At 43.4% G+C, this 21,675-nt stretch overlaps 1 protein-coding gene across 1 annotated transcript in view; it reads left to right on the forward strand.

The window, feature by feature from the left end:
• LOC100753685 (extracellular matrix protein FRAS1) overlaps positions 1-21,675 on the forward strand; it is a 269,806-nt gene that overhangs the window by 75,213 nt on the left and 172,918 nt on the right. Inside the window, exons 15-17 of the mRNA XM_035453056.1 lie at positions 4,140-4,280; positions 6,189-6,329; positions 8,465-8,641. Of these exons, the coding sequence (XP_035308947.1) occupies positions 4,140-4,280; positions 6,189-6,329; positions 8,465-8,641 (459 nt within the window). The remainder of the gene's footprint in view (positions 1-4,139; positions 4,281-6,188; positions 6,330-8,464; positions 8,642-21,675) is intronic.

Genomic DNA, 21,675 nt, shown 5'->3' on the forward strand with positions numbered 1-21,675 from the left:
CAACCCCACCCCCCCCATTTCTCCTTTTCCCTGTCCTTGTCCCCACCTTTTTTCTTTCCTCACCCAGATAACTACTTGAATTCCTAAAATTTAATCTAATTTTTTACTTTATGTATGTGAGTTTTTGCCTGCCTGTATGTATGTTCATCGTCTGTGTACCTGATGCTCATGGAGGTCAGAAAAAGGCACTGGAGCCTGGGAACCAGAGTTATGGCTGGGAACCCAACCTAGGTCCTCTGCAAGATTAGCAAATGCTCTTAACCACTGACCCATCTATCCACTCCCTAAAGCTTTTTAGAGTTGCTTTTGTTCTTAGGGGCTTTTCTAAACAGTGTTTCATTTTGAGTGCATACATATTTAACGGTGTCACACAATAGCATGTTCAGGGCTTTTGCTGTCCCTTGGTTTTCTAACTCAGCGCTATCTTTTCAGGGTCTACTGGCCCTTCACTTCTCGTGGTTGCAGAGCACTCCCTGGTACACCTCCATCACTCTTCCTGTCTCCGAGTGCCTGGTCTCCTCCACTCTCTCCACCCTCCTGTTGTCACCAGAGAGCATCCGTGAACAGCCACATTCCTGCCCCTTGATGAGCTTATCTGGAATGTTTCCTGGGACTTTGGCCAGGAGCAACCTTGCTGGTTTATTGATTCTTCCTGGGCTTTATTTGATAAACTACTATCAGGCTGCTCTCCTGAATAGCTGTGCAATCTCCAAGATTGGAGATTCTGTCATCTCCATGTGGTGCCCATCACTAGAGACCACCAAACTCCCGAGTTTTCCTGATTACTAGACATAAAAAGACATTGACTTCCCACTGTATAAGTCTGCTTTTTAATTTTTTACCCATTTTTCTATGGCTTTTTCTGCCTTCTGTGCACTTCCTTATTATTTTATAGATGTTAATTTTTTCACTGTTCTGTTTTGCTGTTTTCTTTTCTTTTTTTGGTGTTGGGGATTGAGCATACTAGGCAAATATTACTTCTCCGCTACTTCTTAGCCATCTCCTTTTAAATATGAATATATTTCCCGTTATCTTTGAATATGATATCCTCTATTGAGCATTGTTTCCCTGTTTTCTATTGATTTAATTTGCTCTTTGACAATTTTATACATATGTGAAGTATATTGTAACAAACATTTAACTCATTTTTGTTATTAATCTCCACTTAAAAACTTTACTGTTGAATTTTTAAGAGGATAAGCCACTGACATTCATAAATTAACTGCTCTACATTTTCTTCCATTAATTTAGCAATGTAAATTTAAGTTGCTGACCCCTCGAGATCTCATTTATCTCTGTGGCTTTTGAAGCCATACAGTTTGGTTTTTCTCAGTTTTCCTATCCAGTTTTCCCAGCATGACTAGTGACTCAATCTCATCCTTTATTTTGATGTCTATTGTATAATAAAGGTCCACATGCACATACATTCACGTCAGCTAGTCTACACTCTACATCTCTGCCCTCACGTCAGCATCACACTCTTTTGCTCATTAATATCTATTGCCTGATATTTTGTCATAATGCTGATTGGGGAGCACTCCCTCCCCCCTCCCCCCACCTTCCATTCTTGTCTTCAAAGTTAACTTATACATTAGACTACACGTATCAGATTAGTAAGAAAATTCAACTAGAATTTTTATTGCTGTTATACTGAAGTTCCAGACTAATTTGGAATGAAAAGATATCTTGCCATTAATTGTATTTAAATTTACATTAAGGAATGTTTAAAGGATAATATAAATTTAAATACAATGTTTGATATATAATATTATGATTATTAGTCAATTTTACCAATTATCTTCAGGTCTTCATTTCCTGGAAATTTTGTTTAGCTTCTAGACAATGTTTTTCTGTTGTGATGATTGTCCTAGATTTAGGGACTTCATGAATTTTTGGGGCATTGGGAGCTAAGGAGGCCTTTCAGACTATGGCTTGGTTTTATGTGAGTTGAGGGTGATGCTCTTATTCTTTGATATCGAGGTCATTGCCTTGCTCATTTGGGTCTAGGCAGACGGGCAGTCCTCACCACACAGGATAGAATGTGTGTCCTGATGACCTAGCTCCTTTTGTTTTAAGTTCTTGAAATACGTTAGGGTGCAGAAGTTTTAAGGGAGCTAACTGCCTAAATCTCAACAATTCTTGGATCCTGAACACTGATTCCCCTTAGTCTGAAGCAGGGCTGTGTTTGTCTGGAAGCAGTGAGCTCATGCTGGGGAAAAGTTCAAAACAGCATCTCCTTGACCTCCTCCCTTATCTCTGCAGATTCCCAGGCTCTGAGCCCCTTTCCAGGCGAAGCTAAGCACCCACATTTTTGATTGCACATCCCTCTCTGTATCTAGATATTCTTTTACCAATCATTCAAACTTCTCTTGGAAGATCTTCTTTCCGGGTCTACACTTGCAGCCTCTGTCCCTTTTCATTATTGCTCTCTCAGTCCCTTCTATTCACAGCCACAGGTCTTTAACAGACCATTTATCATCATAGCCGCCAATTCATGTCCCTAGAGCCCACTGGAATGTGTGGCACAGGTCACCTAGAGCCCAATTTCCAAGTATAGGGGAACCTTTTAAGACCTTATTTGTCCTTTATGTTGACAACAGTCCCTTAAGCCTTCTTAGTTTCTCAGCCACCATGTTTCCTTTTTTGTCTTCTGTCATGGGACCGTTTCCTTTTGGTCACTTTCTGTTTTTTTGTTTGTTTGTTTGTTTGCCTTCTTGCTTATTATATGTCCACAGATCCTTCTTTTTGTCCTGTGTTGTCCTGCATGCTGTTATGAAATAAATTAACCCATGTCTGGTTTCAAAAACTAGTTTTATAATATGAGCAATGAGTTGTTCTTTAAGTACCAGAACTACAAACCAGGCTGAACCACATTCATCCCAAACTGGGCTCATAACTCCTGCCACCACTTTGCATTCTTTGGTGGCTGAGGGGCATCCCTTGTTCCCCAAGACAGACTCTTGGAACTCATCTGATACAATTTATTTTTTACTACTCTCAAATCTGTCCCCTAATCATCTTGCTCCAAGGGCATGGCTATGATCTTGCAAGTGGGTCCCAATTCTTTTCACCTCTTCAAACTGTAGCCCGAGGGATCTTTCTTATCTCTAAGTGTGGCCATCTTTTCACTGTGCTTAAAACTGTAGGGCCTCTCAGTGCCTGTCACAAGATGAGGCTAAAGAGTAACTCTCTAGTAGCCATGCCTTCCAGAGGATAAGAACCTAAGCATCAGTGTGGCTACAGGCTCCCTCTATCTAGGCCTGCCCACTGCTCTTTCATTGTGGAACTTCTGCTTCCTGGATAGCACATCGTACCATTTCCTGAGCAGTGACTGCTTTTTCAGCTTAGTGGGTGTTCCTGTCAGTCCTCCCTGGTCTGACTAAATTTCTAATACGATGTTGATGGACAGGTGACTTCTTAAAGTCCTTTCTGGATTTTTCCTCCCTCCTATCTCATACACTTTATGAATAGTATGTTTAATATTTGTATTTACTTTCCTATACTATTTTAATATGCCATTTGAACTAGATCCCAAGTTAATTTAACTTTTATATCTTGGCCACCTAGTATAACACCTCACATGGGCCTGTGGGGATGTTTTGAGGGTAGATGAGTATGTGCGTCTGTAGATGTTGGAAGACTGAAGAGTTCAACAATTTCAGTATATTTTTACACAGCATGATCTGAGTGAAATTCTGAATTCCTGAAGTATTGCTTTAAGAAGGGAATTTAAGAAGGGAAAATTGAGGATATTTGCTTCTCAGTTACACAAAATCTACTTGTTGCTCATTATAAACTTAAATTTAACTGGAAGTGGGTATTTTTATTTACTAAATCTGTTCACCCTGCTTCTGAAGGCACTTCAGTTTTAAATCCATATTGAATTGGATATGCTGGTGGGTGTGCCTCTCAGTATTTGTTGCCCTTTGTTCAGTGAATAATTCTTCCATTATCCTTCTACCTCGGAAAGGAAAGTGCAAGGCCCTTTACAGTTTGGAATCAAGGGCCCAGAACTCTTCTGAGAAGCCAGGGAATGAGACTGGGAGATGCTGGTGCCAATTTCAGACATTGTGAACAAAGAGGTCACTGCTGTGTTGCTCACTGTCGCCCCACTCTGGTGGCTTTTTTCTTCCCATTAGCTTGTGACCAATCCTGTAAGAGTTGTGGCCCCAGTAGTCCCAGATGTCTCACCTGTACTGAGAAGACAGTGTTGCATGATGGGAAATGCATTTCTGAGTGCCCTGATGGATACTATGCTGATGCCACTGGAAGATGCAAAGGTATGAGATCTGTTATCACCACCATCATCATCACCACCACCACCATCACTAACATCATCAGAAGTATTTAATGTGTATTTGGCGGCATTTGGTGTCACCTGCTTCTCATTGCTAATTGGTGTATTCAGGAAACAGGTTACTTTAAAGGGACAACTTTTTCATAATAGAAACTTTGTGTCTTCTGTGCAAGAGGAGAGTGTGGGAATGGTAGATATGAGTGCATCTCCTGGGATAGGGTAAGTACATGTAAGCCTCACGTCTGTCATTCATCCCCAGAGATCATTTGCTCTGTTTGAAATGTCAAGAAGATCTTTAAAAAGCAGCCCTCATGAGCTTGTAAACTGGTGCTAACCTGTGTCAGTGATGACAAAATCATTCCTTCTCTGGCATTTATAAACTCATATCATCAGTGACAGAGCATGACAAAAGTTACATAAAAAAGAAAACTGAGTTTGCTAGCCAGTAAAGCTCGAGTCTGCCTCCACTAAAAATTTCTTTTTATCAGCAATTTGTGTAATGGTTCTTTTAGATTGGTAAACTCATGAATCATTGCCATTTGAGACTGTTTCAGTTTCTATAGGCTTGACTTGGGTCTCTTCCTTACAGACCTCTAAGAAGGCATGGTGCCCCACACAACTTGCTTGCCCCTCCTCTCTGAAACTCACTCTGAGGCAGTTCTTACTTCTATTCCAGTGCCTTTTAGAACAGAGTATTTGAGCTCAGACACCTGCATCTCTTTATCAAACTCCCTTTGTCTGCTGACCTCTCTGTGGACTAAAGTTCATCACTTTTCCTCAACCCCAAGGTTCTCATCCATCCCCTGCCTCCCCACACTTGGCTCTGAACCACTATCCTCCTGAACTTTTGCCTGTATCTATCTCACTGCTGTCCTGAGAGGTTCTGAAGGCTCATCCTGGGCCATGTTCTCGGGATCTAGTTAACACAGAGTAAAGCATGGGCTTGGTGGGAGGGGTCCCTAACATTGTCTTGTATACGAGTCAGACTCTTTCGTGCAATGATGTAATTCTTAGGAGCATAGACACCAAAGCTAGACATATGTTCAGTCACCATCTAGCCCACCCTCTGGACCTGGACTGAACTAGGCTTGGGCTAAGAGGAATCCTAGGATATGAATTGTTCACTTTTCTTGTTGTCCAGATAGGGAGGCTTAGATTGCCACAAACAACATCCCAGCTTTGCTCTGAATGAGCTCTGTGATCTTGGGTTAAGAGAACCAGAGGAGGGTGGTGTGGAACAGAGGGAGGGGTAAGGTTGGAGAGAGAGAGAGAGAGAGAGAGAGAGAGAGAGAGAGAGAGAGAGAGAGAGAGAGAGAGAGAGAATGTGTGGGGTGGTCAGAGGTCAGCTTTAGTTCTTCAGAAACTGTATACCTTGATTTTTGAGACAAGTCACTGGCCTGGGGATCTGCTCACCAATTTGGCTAGGCTGTCTAATGAGCCCCGGGGACCTGCTCGCATCCATTTTCATCCCAACACTGCAGCTACAAACATGCATTGCCACACCCACTTCTCATGTGGGGTCTCTGGACCTAATGCTTGCACAGAACATCTTTTAGTAACTTAGCTATCTTGCCAGCCCCTTGGGTAAATTTTAACCTCCCAAGGCCTCAGTTTCCCTAACTGTAAAATGTGGTTACCAATAACTACTTCCAAATGTTGTCATAGGACTAAAAAGTGCCATTGCATACAAAGCACTTAATGCAAATAAAGGGCACTGATAACAGGTAGGATATGGGTGAAGGATGAGTGTGGAGGGGAGGGGACAGTTCTGACGATGTAACCATCTGCCAACATGTTTCCTCTTTGGTGTGGTATGACACCAGGGGGGAAGATCAGCCGGGGATTGTCTCTGTGGTACCTGCAGCCTGCTATACTTCTCTTTCCTCCTCAGTTTGTCATGTCTCCTGTGCCAGCTGCTCAGGACCTGCAGCTTCTCACTGTATAGCCTGCATCCACCCCCAGGCTCTCCATCAAGGACACTGCCTGCCAAGCTGTGGACAGGGCTTCTATCCCAACCATGGGGTCTGTGAAGGTATGGTTGGTTTCGCTGTCGTTCCTCATGCCCAATCACAAGGACACAAGTTAACTCCCCCCCACACCCAAATACTGCTCTTCAGTACAACTTTCTTCTTGTGTGTCTTGAATGTTTACAAACACATCAGAGCCTGTGCCATCTCTCTCTATTGGCTTTTGGTTCCACAACCCAAAATTCAACCACTGGCTGATCAAAAATATAAAGAAGAAATTCCAGAAATCTTCTCAAAGCAAAGTTTCAACCCGCTCCATGTACATGATATGTGCCAATGTTATATTAAGTACTTACTGAATCTGAGATCAGGTGTACATGTGAGCAGGTGTAGGCTATATACAAATGCCAGGCCAATTTATTTTATTTTATTTTATTTAGAAAAATACTTTTTATTATTTAAATTAGAAACAAGCTTGTTTTACGTGTCAATCCCAGTTCCCTCTCCCTCCCCTCCTCCCCTAGCCCCCAACGACCCCCTATCCCATCCCCTTTCTGCTCCCCAGGGAGGGTGAGGCCTTCCATGGGGGATCTTCAAAGTCTGTCATATCATTTGGAGCAGGGCCTAGACCCTCCCCAGTGTGTCTAGGCTGAGAGAGTATCCCTGTTTATGGAATGGGTTCCCAAACTGCATTCATGTACAAGAGATAAATACTGATCCACTAGCAGAGGCCCCATAGATTAAACAGACATCCAAACTGTCATCCTGTTCAGGGGGTCTAGAACAGTCCTATGCTGGTTTCCCAGGTATCAGTCTGGGGTCCATGAGCAACCACTTGTTCAGGTCAGCTGTTTCTTTGGGTTTCTCCAGCCTGGTGTGGACCCCATTTCTCATCAATCTTCCCTCTGTGCAACTGGATTTCAGGAGTTCAGACCAATTTATAAGAGACTTTGGTGTCCTCAAATTCCTGAGTCCAGTCCCCTGGAGGACGTGGGGATTCACCTGCCTGTGCTGTCTTCTTTTCATCTTAATAGTTTTATGAAGGGATGGTAATCTGAAGCATACATACACAGATGCACACACATACACACACACACACACACACACACACACACACACACACACACACACACCAAACCCATTTGAAAGTTCATGAGTTTCTGGCCATCCTTGTGGAATGTTATCTCTTTGAACATACATTGATTTTTACAACCCCCCCTCCACTTCTGGCCTTTCCTGCTATTGCTAATGTTTATAGACTTCATTTGCTGTTCCCTGAAGAACTTTTTGTTAATGACACTGCTAGCAGACTGAGAATCACTAGCAATGCCTCTGGCTGAGTGAAATAGAAAACCTTAAATTGCTGTTTGCCAAAAGGCTCTGGGCTCCTGGGGAGGGCAATAGCATTTGAGCCTTTTGAACATAGAGCATTGGGGGTGAGCCTTTAATTTAAAAAATTGTATTTGTTTGCACCTTGGAAAAGTGAAAATAGCAGAAGGGAAAATTATAGCAAACAAGCTTCATTAAGTGTTTGAAAGAAAGCAAGCATTTAGAGAATCTTTTTAAAGAACCAGTTAATTATATCAATATTTGGGCACAAGGAGGTTTGCATACAGTATTGGCTTAGGTTTTTAAGACTCACCAGGGAAAACAAAACCCTGTTATAGACTGGGAAGTTTTGTCCACACTCAAAGAAGGCCTCTTCCTTGTTTAGAAAGGCAGCTTCCCCCAGTAAATTCCAAGAAAACTCTGTTGCCTGGGCCTCTCCATATTGAATGATGGATGAGCATAATGGTCAGTCACACAACGACCAGTTTTGCACGGGGTAGAGTAACAGCCTCCGAACAAATGCGTCTGAAAATCTTCAATAAAAACCGAGGGCATGATGTTAAATGGTCGTTCAGTGAATGTGCTTCTCCAGAGAGCCAAGCAAATATTGTCCAGTTTGCTGGGTTTTATTGTCATCCTTCCTGACAGCCCTTCTAGGAGCTGAGAGATGATTCTCATTTCCCCGTCCTCACTAACCCTCTCATAGCAGCATCGCCAGCTCTGTGCTTTGTGTGCAACACGAGAAAAATCCTCTTCTGCAAGAATGTCCTTACTGAACTTTCCAAGTGGTTCTGACCTCGGGAGAACTTACATTGATTGAAACACATACTTGATCTTTGAGTTGCTTTCTGTGTGTTATTCCAATTTGCAGCCTGCCATGCCTCCTGCCACACTTGTGTGGGTCCCAAGCCCTCTCAGTGTATGGAGTGTAAGAAGCCAGAGGCAGGACTACGGGTGGAACAGCACTCAGGAACAAATGTCCCCTATGGCGAGTGTGTGCCCCAGTGTGGATCCCACTTCTACTTGGAGAGCACTGGAAGGTGTGAAGGTAAGCTTGGTTGACAGACATGATGGCTGGTGAATTACCACTTAAAGATCCTAGGAGCCAGGGAGATCTCTGACTTCCTGTGAATGGGTTTCTTGGTCTTTGTGGTGAATCAGGAGGCTAGCATGGAAAAGAGTGACTCTGCTGATCTTCTCTGTCCTGTGAATCATAGATGACCTTCAAGAGCCCTAAGTCTGGTTCTCAGAAGATCCATCTGGAAATTTCTTCATAGAACTGTGTAGCTATCTAAGGAAGATTCCACTCTCACCTTCTAATCAGAACTCAAATAGGAATTTTTTCCTTTAGGGCAAAATTCAAATGGTAGTCAAGATTTTGAGGTTGGTCATGTTGTCACCTCTACATATTATCCATAGAGGGTTAATGGCATCCTAAATGCCAACTCAGTAGCTAGATTACCAGTGAGAGAGTCAGAAATGAAAGGCATGGCTTTGAGAGGTTGTGTGTGTGTATGGGGGGGGGGGTCTTTTCCAATGCTGTCGTGTCTATATAGGAATTGTTTGGTTTATGCAACTGAAAGTGATATCGCATTACCAGTGTCGTGTAGTGAGTCTTGTAAAGGATGTTTCGATGTTAGGAAAAATAGCTTCCTTCTGCCCTAAACACCATAGCTTTTAGCATTCTGCTGTAGTACTCTGAGTCTTTTGTTCTTTTGTTGGCTTTAAGGGTTTCTTTGCCACTGTAAGCACACTGCAGATTTGACCTTGTTCTTACCAACTTACAGTGAATTCAACTCCAGATTTGAATGAATGCTCACTGAAATGCATGGATTGAAAGTTAGGGTGAATATTTTAGACATCGCACAGCACAGTCAGAAGTGTGTAGACTTAGACTCCAGATACCCAGACCCCTGACCTCTCTGAGCTCTGCCTTCACAACACTCAAAGTGTAATTGTCTTCTGCACAGGCACTGTGCCAGGATGGAAGAAGCTTGGAAATATACAGTTTCTGGATAATTTGAAGTCCCCTTGCTTAATTGCTAGAAATAGAGGGCCATATACTCAGGTGTTCAGGTACATTGTAGAGGTGAACCCTTGCTTCCAGAAAGGTGCAGAGTTCAGGGGTTTACATGGGGCCCAGAAACTTCACTATTCTTCATATGTTCTGACTTCCATCCAAATGTGTGTGGACGTGTGTGTGTGTGTGTGTGTGTGTGTGTGTGTGTGTGTGTGTGTGTGTGTGCGCGTGTATTATACATGCATTGCCCAAGTTTTATGGTCTTAAAAATCTATTTCTGTTTCCCCCAACCACCTGTGAAATATAGGAATCATTTACGATACTGTGTGTCCTGATGGCATCCCAGGGCACTTGCAGTGCAGCCTTCTCCATGTGACTTGGTCCTTTCTGTGTACTTTGATGGAGAGTTATGCATCTACTTTCTTAGGGACCCACTTGACCTGAGAGTTGGGATGAAGGAACACTTTCTACTCTCCTGTTAAACTGCTACTCAAACCTCTTCAGTGGTTTTGGGTTCACCAGATGAGCTCCTACTGAGAAGCACTACCCCTGAGGACATCAACAGACATCTCCTCTCCCCAGATGAGGAACTGATGACAAACCAATGTAAAGATGCCACCAGAGTCCAACTTCTTAAACCAGTGCATTTTATTTGTGTTACTTACAGGGCTATGGGTGAGGGGTTAGGAATTACTCAAAAGCAGCTGCATCACCAAAGGCCCCCTGCTCCTCCCTCAGCATGGACGATGACTGGAACCCTGGAGTTCATTGTACTTGTAGGCAACTTGACAAGTTGGAGAGACTCTGCCTTTCCTAGGCAGCTTACTAGTCTCTGCTTTGTCCATACAACTCAGCTGGCCTACTTCTCTCCAAGCAGTTCAGATGATCTCAGGGTGCCTCTCAGCTGTTTTTACTGCTTACAGAGGTTTGGAGAGGGAAGGGCTTAATACGTCTGGTAAATTTCAGGGAATTCCTGAAGCTTCTAAGTGTTTACTTCCTGATGCCTAAGGAGGCTCCCTTTAGAACATTGGTTCTCAATGCTGCTGCCCTTTAACTCTGTTCCTCATGCTGTGGTGACCCTCAGCCACAAAATTATTTTCATTGCTACTTTATAACTGTAATTTTGCTACTGTTATGAATCATAATGTAAATATTGGTGTTTTCTGATGATCTTGGATTATCCCTGTGAAAGGGTTGTTCGACCCCCAAAGGGGTTGAGGCCCACAATCTGAGAACCACTGCTTTCAAACAGCATGAGTTTTAATGGGTTTCCCTGTTGGAGGGAATGTTTCCTCCCTTTACAACATCCCGAGTCTTACCTAGCTCCCATCCAATATGGAACATATCAACTCAGAGGAAATTGTTATGCAAAAGCTTCCTTATGGTCCCTGCTTTTTAGAAAATTCCCAGCACCCTAAGAGACATTAAGTATAATGCATAGCCCTGCCTTCTGGGAAAGTACAGAAGGAAACAACAGAAAGAGAAAACATCTTCTTCCTCTTTCTCCTTCTACCGTCTCCTCCCTCTCCTCTCCTTCTCCCCACCCTGCCATCTTTACAGAAGTGTTTTATGATGTGTTGGGATCTGAGAAACTGGTCTGTGTGGTTCCACATGTCCAGCTGGGGACCCTGTGCCCTGAGGTCTCAGTAGAAAGGAAACAGACCTCAATGAATACAGATCTTTTTAAATGCAGATACTGTGTGAGATTCTTGGTTTTCCTAGGAATTGTATAGATGCTGGACAAACCCCAGTTCACCCTGCCAAGAGACTATGAATTTTTCCCATGGGTCTCACAATCCCAGGAGAAACTAGGACAGGAAAAAAATCCAGTCTGTGCATAATTATCACCTCATAGTTTTGAGCATTATTATTGAAAATAAAAGACAGAATTTGGAGTGAGTTCAAAAGATTGAAGTGAAGTGATCAACATTTTCGAGAGTTAGAATTTTAAGCAAACAAAAAAATTGTATTTAGTGATGTTATTTGGCTGGGAGAATAACAATTGCACCATGAGAAATTACTTGGTTTTTTTTTTTTGTTGTTGTTGTTGTTGTTTTGTTTTGTTTTATCACTGCATCCTTACACTGGCCTTTGGGGACAGGTAAGAGAGAGCTATGTGCTAAGAGAAGAAACCAAGACTTAGGGAAGTTCTAGGTTGTGACTTACTTTAAATTACACTGGCAGCACGAAGTGTGGGTGGGTGGAACATAAGTCAGGGGACTTCAGTGTCTGTGCTTGTAACTACTGGGCCACAGAGCAAGAGAAGCATAGTACACCAGTGTGGCTTGCTGGGGTTTCTTCAGTTTTCAAGGGCATCCTTGGCAAACAAAAGTGTCCCAGGACCCCTGTTATATAGGCATCTTTTAGAAGATACTAGACTCCAATCCCTCTGGGATGACTTAATAGTGGTCAAATATAGAAAGACTGCCATGACCTCTTGAGTCCCTGGTAGCCCATGATTGTCTGCTCGTTAGCATAATAATGTTAGGTATCCCACACACATTGTCTGCTCACATTATGAGCAAATCCCTGTGCAGTCCCCACCAGGATCGCTGCTGAACTCAACTCTTACGTGACCGGAATGTGGCAGAAAGAGGTTAATTGAGTTGCCCAGGATTCCGCTGGGAAGCTTGAGTGTAACTTCCCATTGTTTCCAGCCTTACCTGAGTACCAAGTGAGCTGACTGATAGGTTTCCTGCCACGCATTCTGCATCTTTGCAAACCTTCCCACGACCTGTTCCATTTTCATTGCTGCTGAAGTGGTGTCTATCAAATCCATCCTGTGAGTCCTGTGAGATTGCATGGGTCTCCATTTCCCACACCTTCCCAGGTAGGGCACCTTCATGAGTGCTAGTTTCTGGAACTCTCTCTTCCTCTTTTCTTGTGGACTGCAGCATGGGGTGATCAGAATGATACTGTGGATAATGAAAGAGAGAAGAAGAAGCATTACAAACCCAAAGAAGGAATTTACTCAGAGGCTTCTGATGTGTCTCGAGTTATCACAAAAGTTTGTACTGTTAAGTGACAAATGCAGAAATATCTAGTACAAGATGAAGCAACCCGGCTCAAGATCCTTGGATAAAATCAGAGTCTTATTGTTTTTGAGTACAGTGTGTGTGTGTGTGTGTGTGTGTGTGTGTGTGAGAGAGAGAGAGAGAGAGAGAGAGAGAGAGAGAGAGAGAGAGAGAGAGGAGAGAATGAATTAGCAACCATTGAACACAGTAAACACTGCTTCCTAGAAGCTCTTCCCTTATTTATTCTTTACACAATTGTTGATTGAATGGCCCTTTTGGGTGCCAAACTATTCTAAACTCAAGAAGCGTCCAATCCCTTGAGTCAAGTCAAAATTCCTGTTCCTATGCAAAGCATATTCTTGTGGGAGAAACAAAATGAATTAATGAATGAATGACAATAATAACTTATTGTGCTGTATACTTTTGGATGGTGAGCCAGGCTATGAGGTTCATGGCAAGGCACTGATTGAGAAATGGGCTGAGGTGGCCCAACAACAGAAGGGTTCTGAAGAAGTCAACTAACTATCTCTGTGTGCTTGTCTGTGGTTTTGGCTTATTGCTCACCAGGGAGCTGGGCCGGTCAGGAGAGAGGACTTTCAATTGTGTTTCTTTGTTCCATAGTCTCTTGTGTTTCCAAGTATGGATAGAAAGGCTGGTGCAAAAGAGTCTGTTACTAACTGAGAAAGATGTATTGGAGGCGTTGTAGTCATCAACCAAAATTGTGCATTTGCATTAGATATCACCATTTAGGATTAGTGAAAAGAAGTATCCAGAGTTACTTCACATGTTCAACTGAGGGTTCACCAGTACTGCCAGATTGAAGTTTCTTAAGAAAGAAAGTGGGGAATAGAAAAAAGAAATAATCCATGCTCACCCTCGCCAGTAAAACTAAACAAAGTTTTTTTGGAATGGAAACCTTCCCTAAACAACATTACTAAAGCATCTCTAGCTTTGGCGTCCATCTTTCCCACTGCTTTCGCAGGCCTCTGTTAGTTAATCCAAGCAGCCATGGGATGTTGGAAAGAAGCAGCCCAGAGTTAAGTAGGGGTGCTCCATGTGTTCCAGCAGAAGATGAAGTTTCTCAGGAATAAGTCTTTTTCTTCCAACTGTGTGAATCTCTCCTTTGTGTTGAGTAGAGGCACACAGTTTAAGGCCAGGTCATCCAATTAACGATGCAGTGCAGCCGCTGTTAAACAGCTTGCCCATGGTGATGAGGACAGGCTGTGAACATGGCCCCGGTGCTTAGATTAGCCGTGTAATTGCCCCATTTCCATGGCAGATTAACAATGCATTCTTTCAATTCCCACATGGTACAGCAGGAGGATTAAGGTTGACACTGGTTTGAAGAAATTACAGATTTTATTTTTGCAATTGAACTTTGTTTCCATATTGTCTGACTCATCTCAGAGGAGATAAATTTTAACAGGGTGCTTAGATCATGAGCACCCCTGTCCCCTCTCTGCACTAGCTGACTGTTCCCTATGTTATTGATGGTAATGCAGTTTCAGCCTCTGCAGCTTTACAAACCTTCTTTCTCAGTCTCTAACTTAGCCCAGCCTCTCCAGCAAAGTCCTGCCTACTACACGGCGAAAAACTGCACACAACTGAGTTTAGTTTAGTCTTATTTCTTAAAGATAGATTCACTCATTATTTTGGTTTATTAATTAACTTGCTTTAGGTGATCAGGAAGAAATACAGCATTTCGTGTGTATTTTGATCTATTTTGTTGTTGCTAAGACTCACCAAGGGCCTGTAGGCAGAGTTTTAATTAAAGAAATAAATGGGCAGGAATCTGCCTGCACCACTCACGAATCTGTCCCTGTTTATGAAGTTGGAATCCCTTTACAGTAATTGAATAAAACATATGGAATCTATATTAAACAATTATCTTTAATATGGTCCCCAAGGTGCTGACAGAGCTACACAAATATGTGCCTCCTGGTAACATTCAGTCCTGTTCACTTTCCCCGTCTCCTTTGTAGAGCCTGGGTGTGCCAGGCTTGGGGGTAGAAAGATGAAAAAGATAGAGACCATGTCTTAGGGCAAACCTACTCAAACAGGACATCTGAGCAAGTAATTAAAAGTGCATGGTGTGTCCTGAAGTACAAGATAGCATGAGGTGAAGCAATGGCATGAAATAGGTTGGCTCTTGAGGAGAGAGGGTAGTGAGGACAGATAGAAGACATACTTTGAAGGATTATGGGTATTCGTCAGGAGAAGGTGAGAAAGGACATCTGAGGGTAAGCAAACAGTGAGTGGCAAACCTGGAATGTCTAGAGAAGTGCAAAGTCCTGTATTTCTACCCTGAAAGACCGAAGAGGGGAACTATGAGGATGACAGTTAGGAGCAATGAGGATCTCAGTGCACAGTGCCCTGTGACCTCACTGCACAGTGCCCTGGGACCTCACTGCACAGTGCCCTGAGACCTCACTGCACAGTGCCCTGGGACCTCACTGCACAGTGCCCTGGGACCTCACTGCACAGTGCCCTGGGACCTCACTGCACAGTGCCCTAGGACCTCACTGCAAAGTGCTCTGCACTTATCAAAGAGGCTGGAGTTAGCACTATTGTTGACTGGCCATTAAAATACCTGGCTTACGGGAAATAATTTGCTCATTTTTCACTTTAGAAATATTTTGTCTGCTGTTTTGTGGCAGATAAATATCGGATAAACAATGATTGACTGTAAGACTGGGCCACTAGTCCTTGTCATGCATGGTTCTGAAGGGTCTCACTAAGGTGTTCTGGGAATGGAAGTTTAGGCAGACTTGACAGAGACCTAGGAAGTAAAGGTATCAGAAGTAGAAGTCTGGGGTCTTCCGTGTCCATAGGTGAAAGCGGGAACGTGGTGGGCAGTGGCGAGAGGGGCGGTGCATAACGGACACCAGGCAGGGCAGTCAATGGGTGTGGTGGTGAATAAGGAACCCAGTCCCCGCAGCTGCAATGATTGACATTAAAAATAGCTGAAGTAAATAAGAAAATACTGTATGTTCTCTCTTGTAAGGGGACGAGTGTGTGTGTGTGAGTGTGTGTGTGTGTGTGTGTGTGTGTGTGTGTGTCAGAGGAAGCACACGGGGACTGTTGTTAGAGGAAGGGGTCCTGTAAGAGGGGAGAGATGATGCAGGAGTCTAGTGGGAGATGAATATGAGCAAAATACAATGATCTATATGGTTGCAAAACACTGTAGTGAAACCCATTATTTTGAATGTCTGCTAAATTTTTTTAAAAGAGAAAAGGGAGTACGGTAAGGCTAAGAAAAGTCGTTTTTAAAGAAAGCGGTGAATAAGGAGTATTCGAAAAGGAATGAGATTCCCCAGAAAAGGCCATGTGAAGATCTCCTGTAGGCAGTGAATTTATTGGAGTGCACAAAGGCCAGCTGTGACCTCATAAATTCTAGACTCTGCAGCCCAGAGGTCAGGAAAGGTGTGTGCAGGTCTGCCAGAGCAAGAGGAGAGAGGGCAGAGGGTGGAAATTGGGGAAGTTCCAGTATGTATGTAGAAAACCAAGAAAAAGGCTAAAGAAATGACCAGAGAGAATGACAAACTGAATGCGATGTCAACATCTACATCCACCTGTCCACCCTTCACACACCTCCTGCCCACCCACGTATTCTGTAGCGTGTCACTAATGGGACACGGAGCATGCTAACAGCAGGGCCTAGGACAAATGCTCAGGAATCAGAGATAAAAAAGACTGATCTTCACCCTTGAAGGGTTCCAGTGTGGTTGGGGCCAGGGTGGAGAACAAACAGAGGATGATAAATAATAGTAAGTGGGGCTTGGGATGAGAAGAAGGAAAATAAAATTGATTTGAGCTAAATTCATTTACATTTTCATCCTGCTTTGGTGTTCCTATGGCGTATCCTGGAGGATCTTGACATCTACATCGTATTTGACAAATGTCTACCTCAGTGTTTGCTTTTGACATGGACAGCAAGGAACTTTAAACAGTATGAACGCTGGGGTGCAGGAACACGTTTTTATCATTAAAAATGCCCATCTCCATATCCAGAGAGAGAGTGTGTGTAAATTGTGTATCTCCGTCGGTTTCCTCCCCTTGGAGACTGGGAAACCCTGCAGAGGAGAGGGAGGAAAGACTGTAGGAGTCAGAGGGGACGGAGGACACCTGGAGAACATGACCCACGGAATCAACTAAGCAGGGCTCACATGGGCTCACAGAGACTGAAGCAGTGAGCACAGGGCCTGCATGGGTCTGCACCAGGTCCTCTGTGTTAGTATTCAGGCGTCTGCACTGGCCTGTCCTTGGGGTTCTGACAGGACACACCCTCAGCTGCAGCACTAAGAGAACCACCTTTATTCACTATATCCCCCTTTTAAAGGGCCCTGCCCATATTCTTCTCTCTCTCTCTCTCTCTCTCTCCTCTCTCTCTCTCTCTCTCTCTCTCTCTCTCTCTCTCTCTCTTCCTCTATTCCCCTCTCTCCCTCTGTCTCCCCGTCTTTCCTCTGTCTCTCCCCTCTTTCCTTTCTCCTCTGTCCTGCTGCTCCTGTCTCTGGAGGCCAGTCTCCTCCTTTCCTTTCCCCCTTCTATGATCCCTATCCCTAATAAAACCCCCCGGCTTCAATCCTGTAGAGTGGAGTCTTTCTCTTGAGTGCTGGTTTTCTTAAATTACAACACGCTGCATATATGTAAAGTGTGTTAGCTTTGTGTTTTTGTGGGATTGATTCCTGACAATGGAAGCAGGTGTGTTTCTGACTCTTTGCCTGCTCTTGGCACTCTTTTCCTCCTGTTGGGCTACCTTGTCCAGCTTCTGTGTTAGGGCGTTTGCCTCATCTTACTATGTCTTGTTTTGTCTTATTTGGTTATTGTCTTTGTAGGCCTGCTCTTTTCTGATGGGAGACAGGGGCGGGGGGGGGGGACTAGGGGAGAGGGCAGGTGTGGCAGGCTGGGACCAGTGGAACTGTAATCTGGATGTATTGTGTGACAGAAAAATCTGTTTTCAATTCTAAAAAGTGTAATAAATAAATTAATTAAAAAACTAAAGGAAAAGAAAAGGCATATCACCAAAGCAGGAAGCAGGGTCGGCAGGAACGGCTGTGTTCTCAGTGGCTCCTGTGTAACTGCCACCATCAAGCTGATGGGACTTTACAGCCGCTAAAGACTCCTTGAGAGCGGGGTCTTTCAGGGTTTATGCAGCTCATTTTTACCTTTTCAGAAATACTCGTAAGCCAGTAACTGGAAAGCGGGTCTCTTAAAATGTTGTATTAGTGGAGGAATTATTCATAGAACTTTAGAATGCCTTCCAGATAGGCCTGATGATAGAGTTAAGTCTTCCTTGAAAGAGTGGAGACTTTGGACAGAATTCCTGCAAGGAAATAGCTCCCACAGAATGATCGCTTCTAATAAAAGTCACTGGAGTAATGTAGTAATGTAGACATTTCCCAAACCAGCACAGAATGGGAAGTTTCATGAGATCGTTTTTAAAAATCTAAATGTGTTTACTAATATAAAGGTTTTCAGAGATGAAGACTTAGGGAGTCTTCATGTAGCACTTGCCTCCTTCCTGCGACCTGTTCGTGGTCAGGGGTTGTCTTTCTAAGACCCACAGGGTGACAAAGGGTATCTCTCTCCAACTTCTGAGACTGCCAACCTTCCTCCCTACTTGTCTTTGCTTTCCTGTTTTGGGTAAAATAATAACCTCCACTCACAGTAAGCCAGGCTGACACGTTGACTTTGTGACCAAATAGAATCAAATAACTCAGGTTTATACTCATAATGCTTTAACTTACTTTGCCACGGTTTTCAATTCTGCAGTGATACATCCTGATTCCTATTTATTAAGGTTGTATAACAGGAAGACCTGGGGATTCTAATGGACTTAAAAAATGTAATGTAAGCATATCAGTGCCATCATAGCTATATTTATTTAAGCCTATGGAAAACACTGCTGTTTCAGATTGCTTCCTCAAGTCATCCTGGGGAAAGAAAAAGCTTTGTGTTGACAATATGATTTATTGTTGGGTGTTTATTGGTACCTTATGTTCCAATATTCTGTTTCATTTTGTGTTCAGAGACTGTGTGTGTGTGTGTTTGTACATGCCCACAAGTGTGTGCACACACAGATTTGCACACATCATATACTCCTGTTGGGAGGTACACATCTGTATGTGAATACTCCAAGAGACCAGAGCAGGACCTTGGGCATCATGAACACTCTTTGCCTTCTTCCCTTCAGACAGGATCTCTTATCAAAACTAGAGCTAGGCTGCTGACTGCTCAGCCCTGTGTTCCTTCTGTTTCTGGTCCCTAAAGCACTGGGTTTGCAGGTGCATAGGGATCATGGCCATCCTTAACAGTTTACTGGGGATTTGAACTCAGGTTCTCATGTTTGCATAACAAGTGCTTTTACATGTTGAACCATTGTACCAATCCCATGATACCTTCTTTTATTTGCTTAAACTTTAGTTTACTAACCCCTTCCACTTTTTGAGAACCCTGAAAATACTTTGGAATGAATTTCTGTCATCTTCACTGCTGTACTAGAGCCATTGACACAGCGGTAGGAAGACAGCGTTTATCAAGTGAGGACATGGACTGGCCATTGCTCAGTAGCAGAGGCCTGGGACCTCTGGCACAGCTGTTTATAAACTTTAGGTGCTGGGTGATAGGTGAGATAAGATGCTAGGCTAGAGATTAATAACCAGACATCAGCCAATGAGAGAGTAGTCTAATACTTGAACAGCATCCTGTGGGACCTGGTTATCCTCACTGAAGAGAGTGTCTTGTACTACAAAGATGATTTGTGGTGTTATTTTAGGTGTTGATAGAATCAGACATCTTGTTGGTATAAAATTACACTTGGTTCTGCCAAGTCTGCAGGTCCTGTGAATCTTCTGGGTGTTTGATAGAGGAGACAAGCGAGATGGAGATGAGCATGTCTACTATCTGGAGGGTCTTGTCCATTTGACAGAGACTGGGGTCATTTGGATGGGCAGGATCCTGGTCTGGGCCCTCTTCGGCACAAGTGTGAATTAATGGAAGAGCTTGTAAGGAGGTGCTGGAGGTTTGCGTTTTGGTTAGTTGGTGTATGAAATGCACACTCCCAAGCTAATCAATTACAATCTTCAGGAAAAGAGCCCTGGGGGGTTGAGGTAGTTTATGCAGAATAAGCTCTTTTGCAGTTGTCCAAGGATCAGAAATAGAGAAAATAAAAACACGTAATTAATGCTCTCAACAGCAGTGGGAGACTATATTGTGCAGCCTGGGAGTTCTACCTGCGGGTCTTTACTCGGGTGTGGCTGGGATCACTACTTAACAGTGCAAAAGCTAATTGCAGGATGAGTCAGTATGAAGTATTGGGTTCATTTAGAAAGGGATAGTACATGCTTAGATTTTGGCATGGGTGGAGAGAGGGAGGAAGGGGGAGGGATGGTGACAGGGAGGAGGGAAGAGGCATCCAAGTTTTAAAACTAGCTCTATGTATGATTGTGTAGCGTTTGAAGTTACTGCTCTCAAAGAGCATAATTTACAAGCAGGTTCAAGATTAAGCAGAGTCTAAGACTTAAGTAAAAATAAGTAGGAGCTGGTTTGCTTTTGCAAATAGAATTCCATTGTGGTTTGCTGGGTGCCTTGTTCAAGCTCAGGGATGAGAAAGGAATGAAGGAAAGGTTAAACTCAAAGGGCACATGCCTTGCTGCCTTATGCATGGTTTACCTGCTGTGCTAACTTTTGACTGAGCTGTCTCTCAGAACAGGGACTGTGACTTTATTTTCCTCGTTTCTCTCTCTCTCTCTCTCTCTCTCTCTCTCTCTCTCTCTCTCTCTCTTTCATATTAAAATCACAAGTGTTTATTTTCCATTTCTGAATGCATTATCTAACATTTTCACATCTGTAAGGGAAGAGGTGGCTACTTTTATTACTATAAGCAATCAATGGGAACTGTCTTTGTGGTAGATATAGGTTTCTCTGTTCCACTGGATTCAACACTTTCAAGAGTCCCCTCCCTCCTAAGCACACATTCTTTTCTTTCATTTCTTTTTTTAAAGCCAGTTTTCAAAAAACAAATAAGGTTTCATCCCTGAGGTTTTCCATCTGTGGGTGTGGCCCTGTGAAATCACCTCTTCCATGTTAACATGTCTATTGTTGTCATCCTAGTTAGGGTCTCATTGGGATAGTCGTATTGTTGAGGTCTCACCTGTGAAGCTTCCCTGTCATTTCTAGGAGCCACAAGCTCACAGCAGATTTCCTGGCCCTCTGGCTCCTAAAATCTTCCTGTCCTTTTTCTGGTGCAGCAGCTGTGTTGTGGACGTATCCACTGGGACTGGGTACCCCATGAGCAGATTTTCTCTGCAGTTGTGACCAGTGTGGCGTTCTGAATTGGTCACCATCTGTTGCAAAGAGCATCTTCTTTGATGGGGTTGGGAGCCACACTTATGGGGGGGCCGCATCATGATAAATATTTAGAATGCAGTCAAGTATTATGTCGGTGTAGTCATGAAATGGCAGCTGTAGGTTCTCCTGGAGCATTTGTGATATCACTAGCCCTCGGTCGGTTTCTAATATGAGGCTTGATTTCCCTCCTGATGGGTGAGCCTTACATACAACCCAAAAAGATGAGGGTACCATTATTACACCCTTAGGGATGTCTTGTCATGATGGTCATAGTTGTTGCTCATGATCATCGCAGCTGAATGGGACTATTGATTGTGTCACAGCTTGCATTCATAGCACCTTGTAGAATCATGAAAGCTATTCCTCAGGGCGGGGGCTTTCAGTGACCCTTACAGGTCTGGTGAATGCCCCATGAAGTCTTCTTTCTTTGTTCCTTTTGTTTTCATCACACCCACTTCTGGAAACTGGTAACATTGTGCTTGCTGTTATTAATTACAGCTGAGGTTTATAAGGACCATACCTCGATCTAGAGATTGTGCATACATCTGTCTCATTGTCATCTTGAATCCCTGTTTTAGAGATGAGGAAGCAAGGGCCTCAAGATGTTTCCAGTTCAGCTGAGGTACCAGAGCTGCAGAGCAATGCTTTTACTCTCTATGCTAGACTGTTACCTCATTCCACACAAGCACATCCTGTTCC

The sequence above is a fragment of the Cricetulus griseus genome (genome assembly GCF_003668045.3).
Source record: "Cricetulus griseus strain 17A/GY chromosome 1 unlocalized genomic scaffold, alternate assembly CriGri-PICRH-1.0 chr1_1, whole genome shotgun sequence".
Classification (NCBI taxonomy): domain Eukaryota; kingdom Metazoa; phylum Chordata; class Mammalia; order Rodentia; family Cricetidae; genus Cricetulus; species Cricetulus griseus.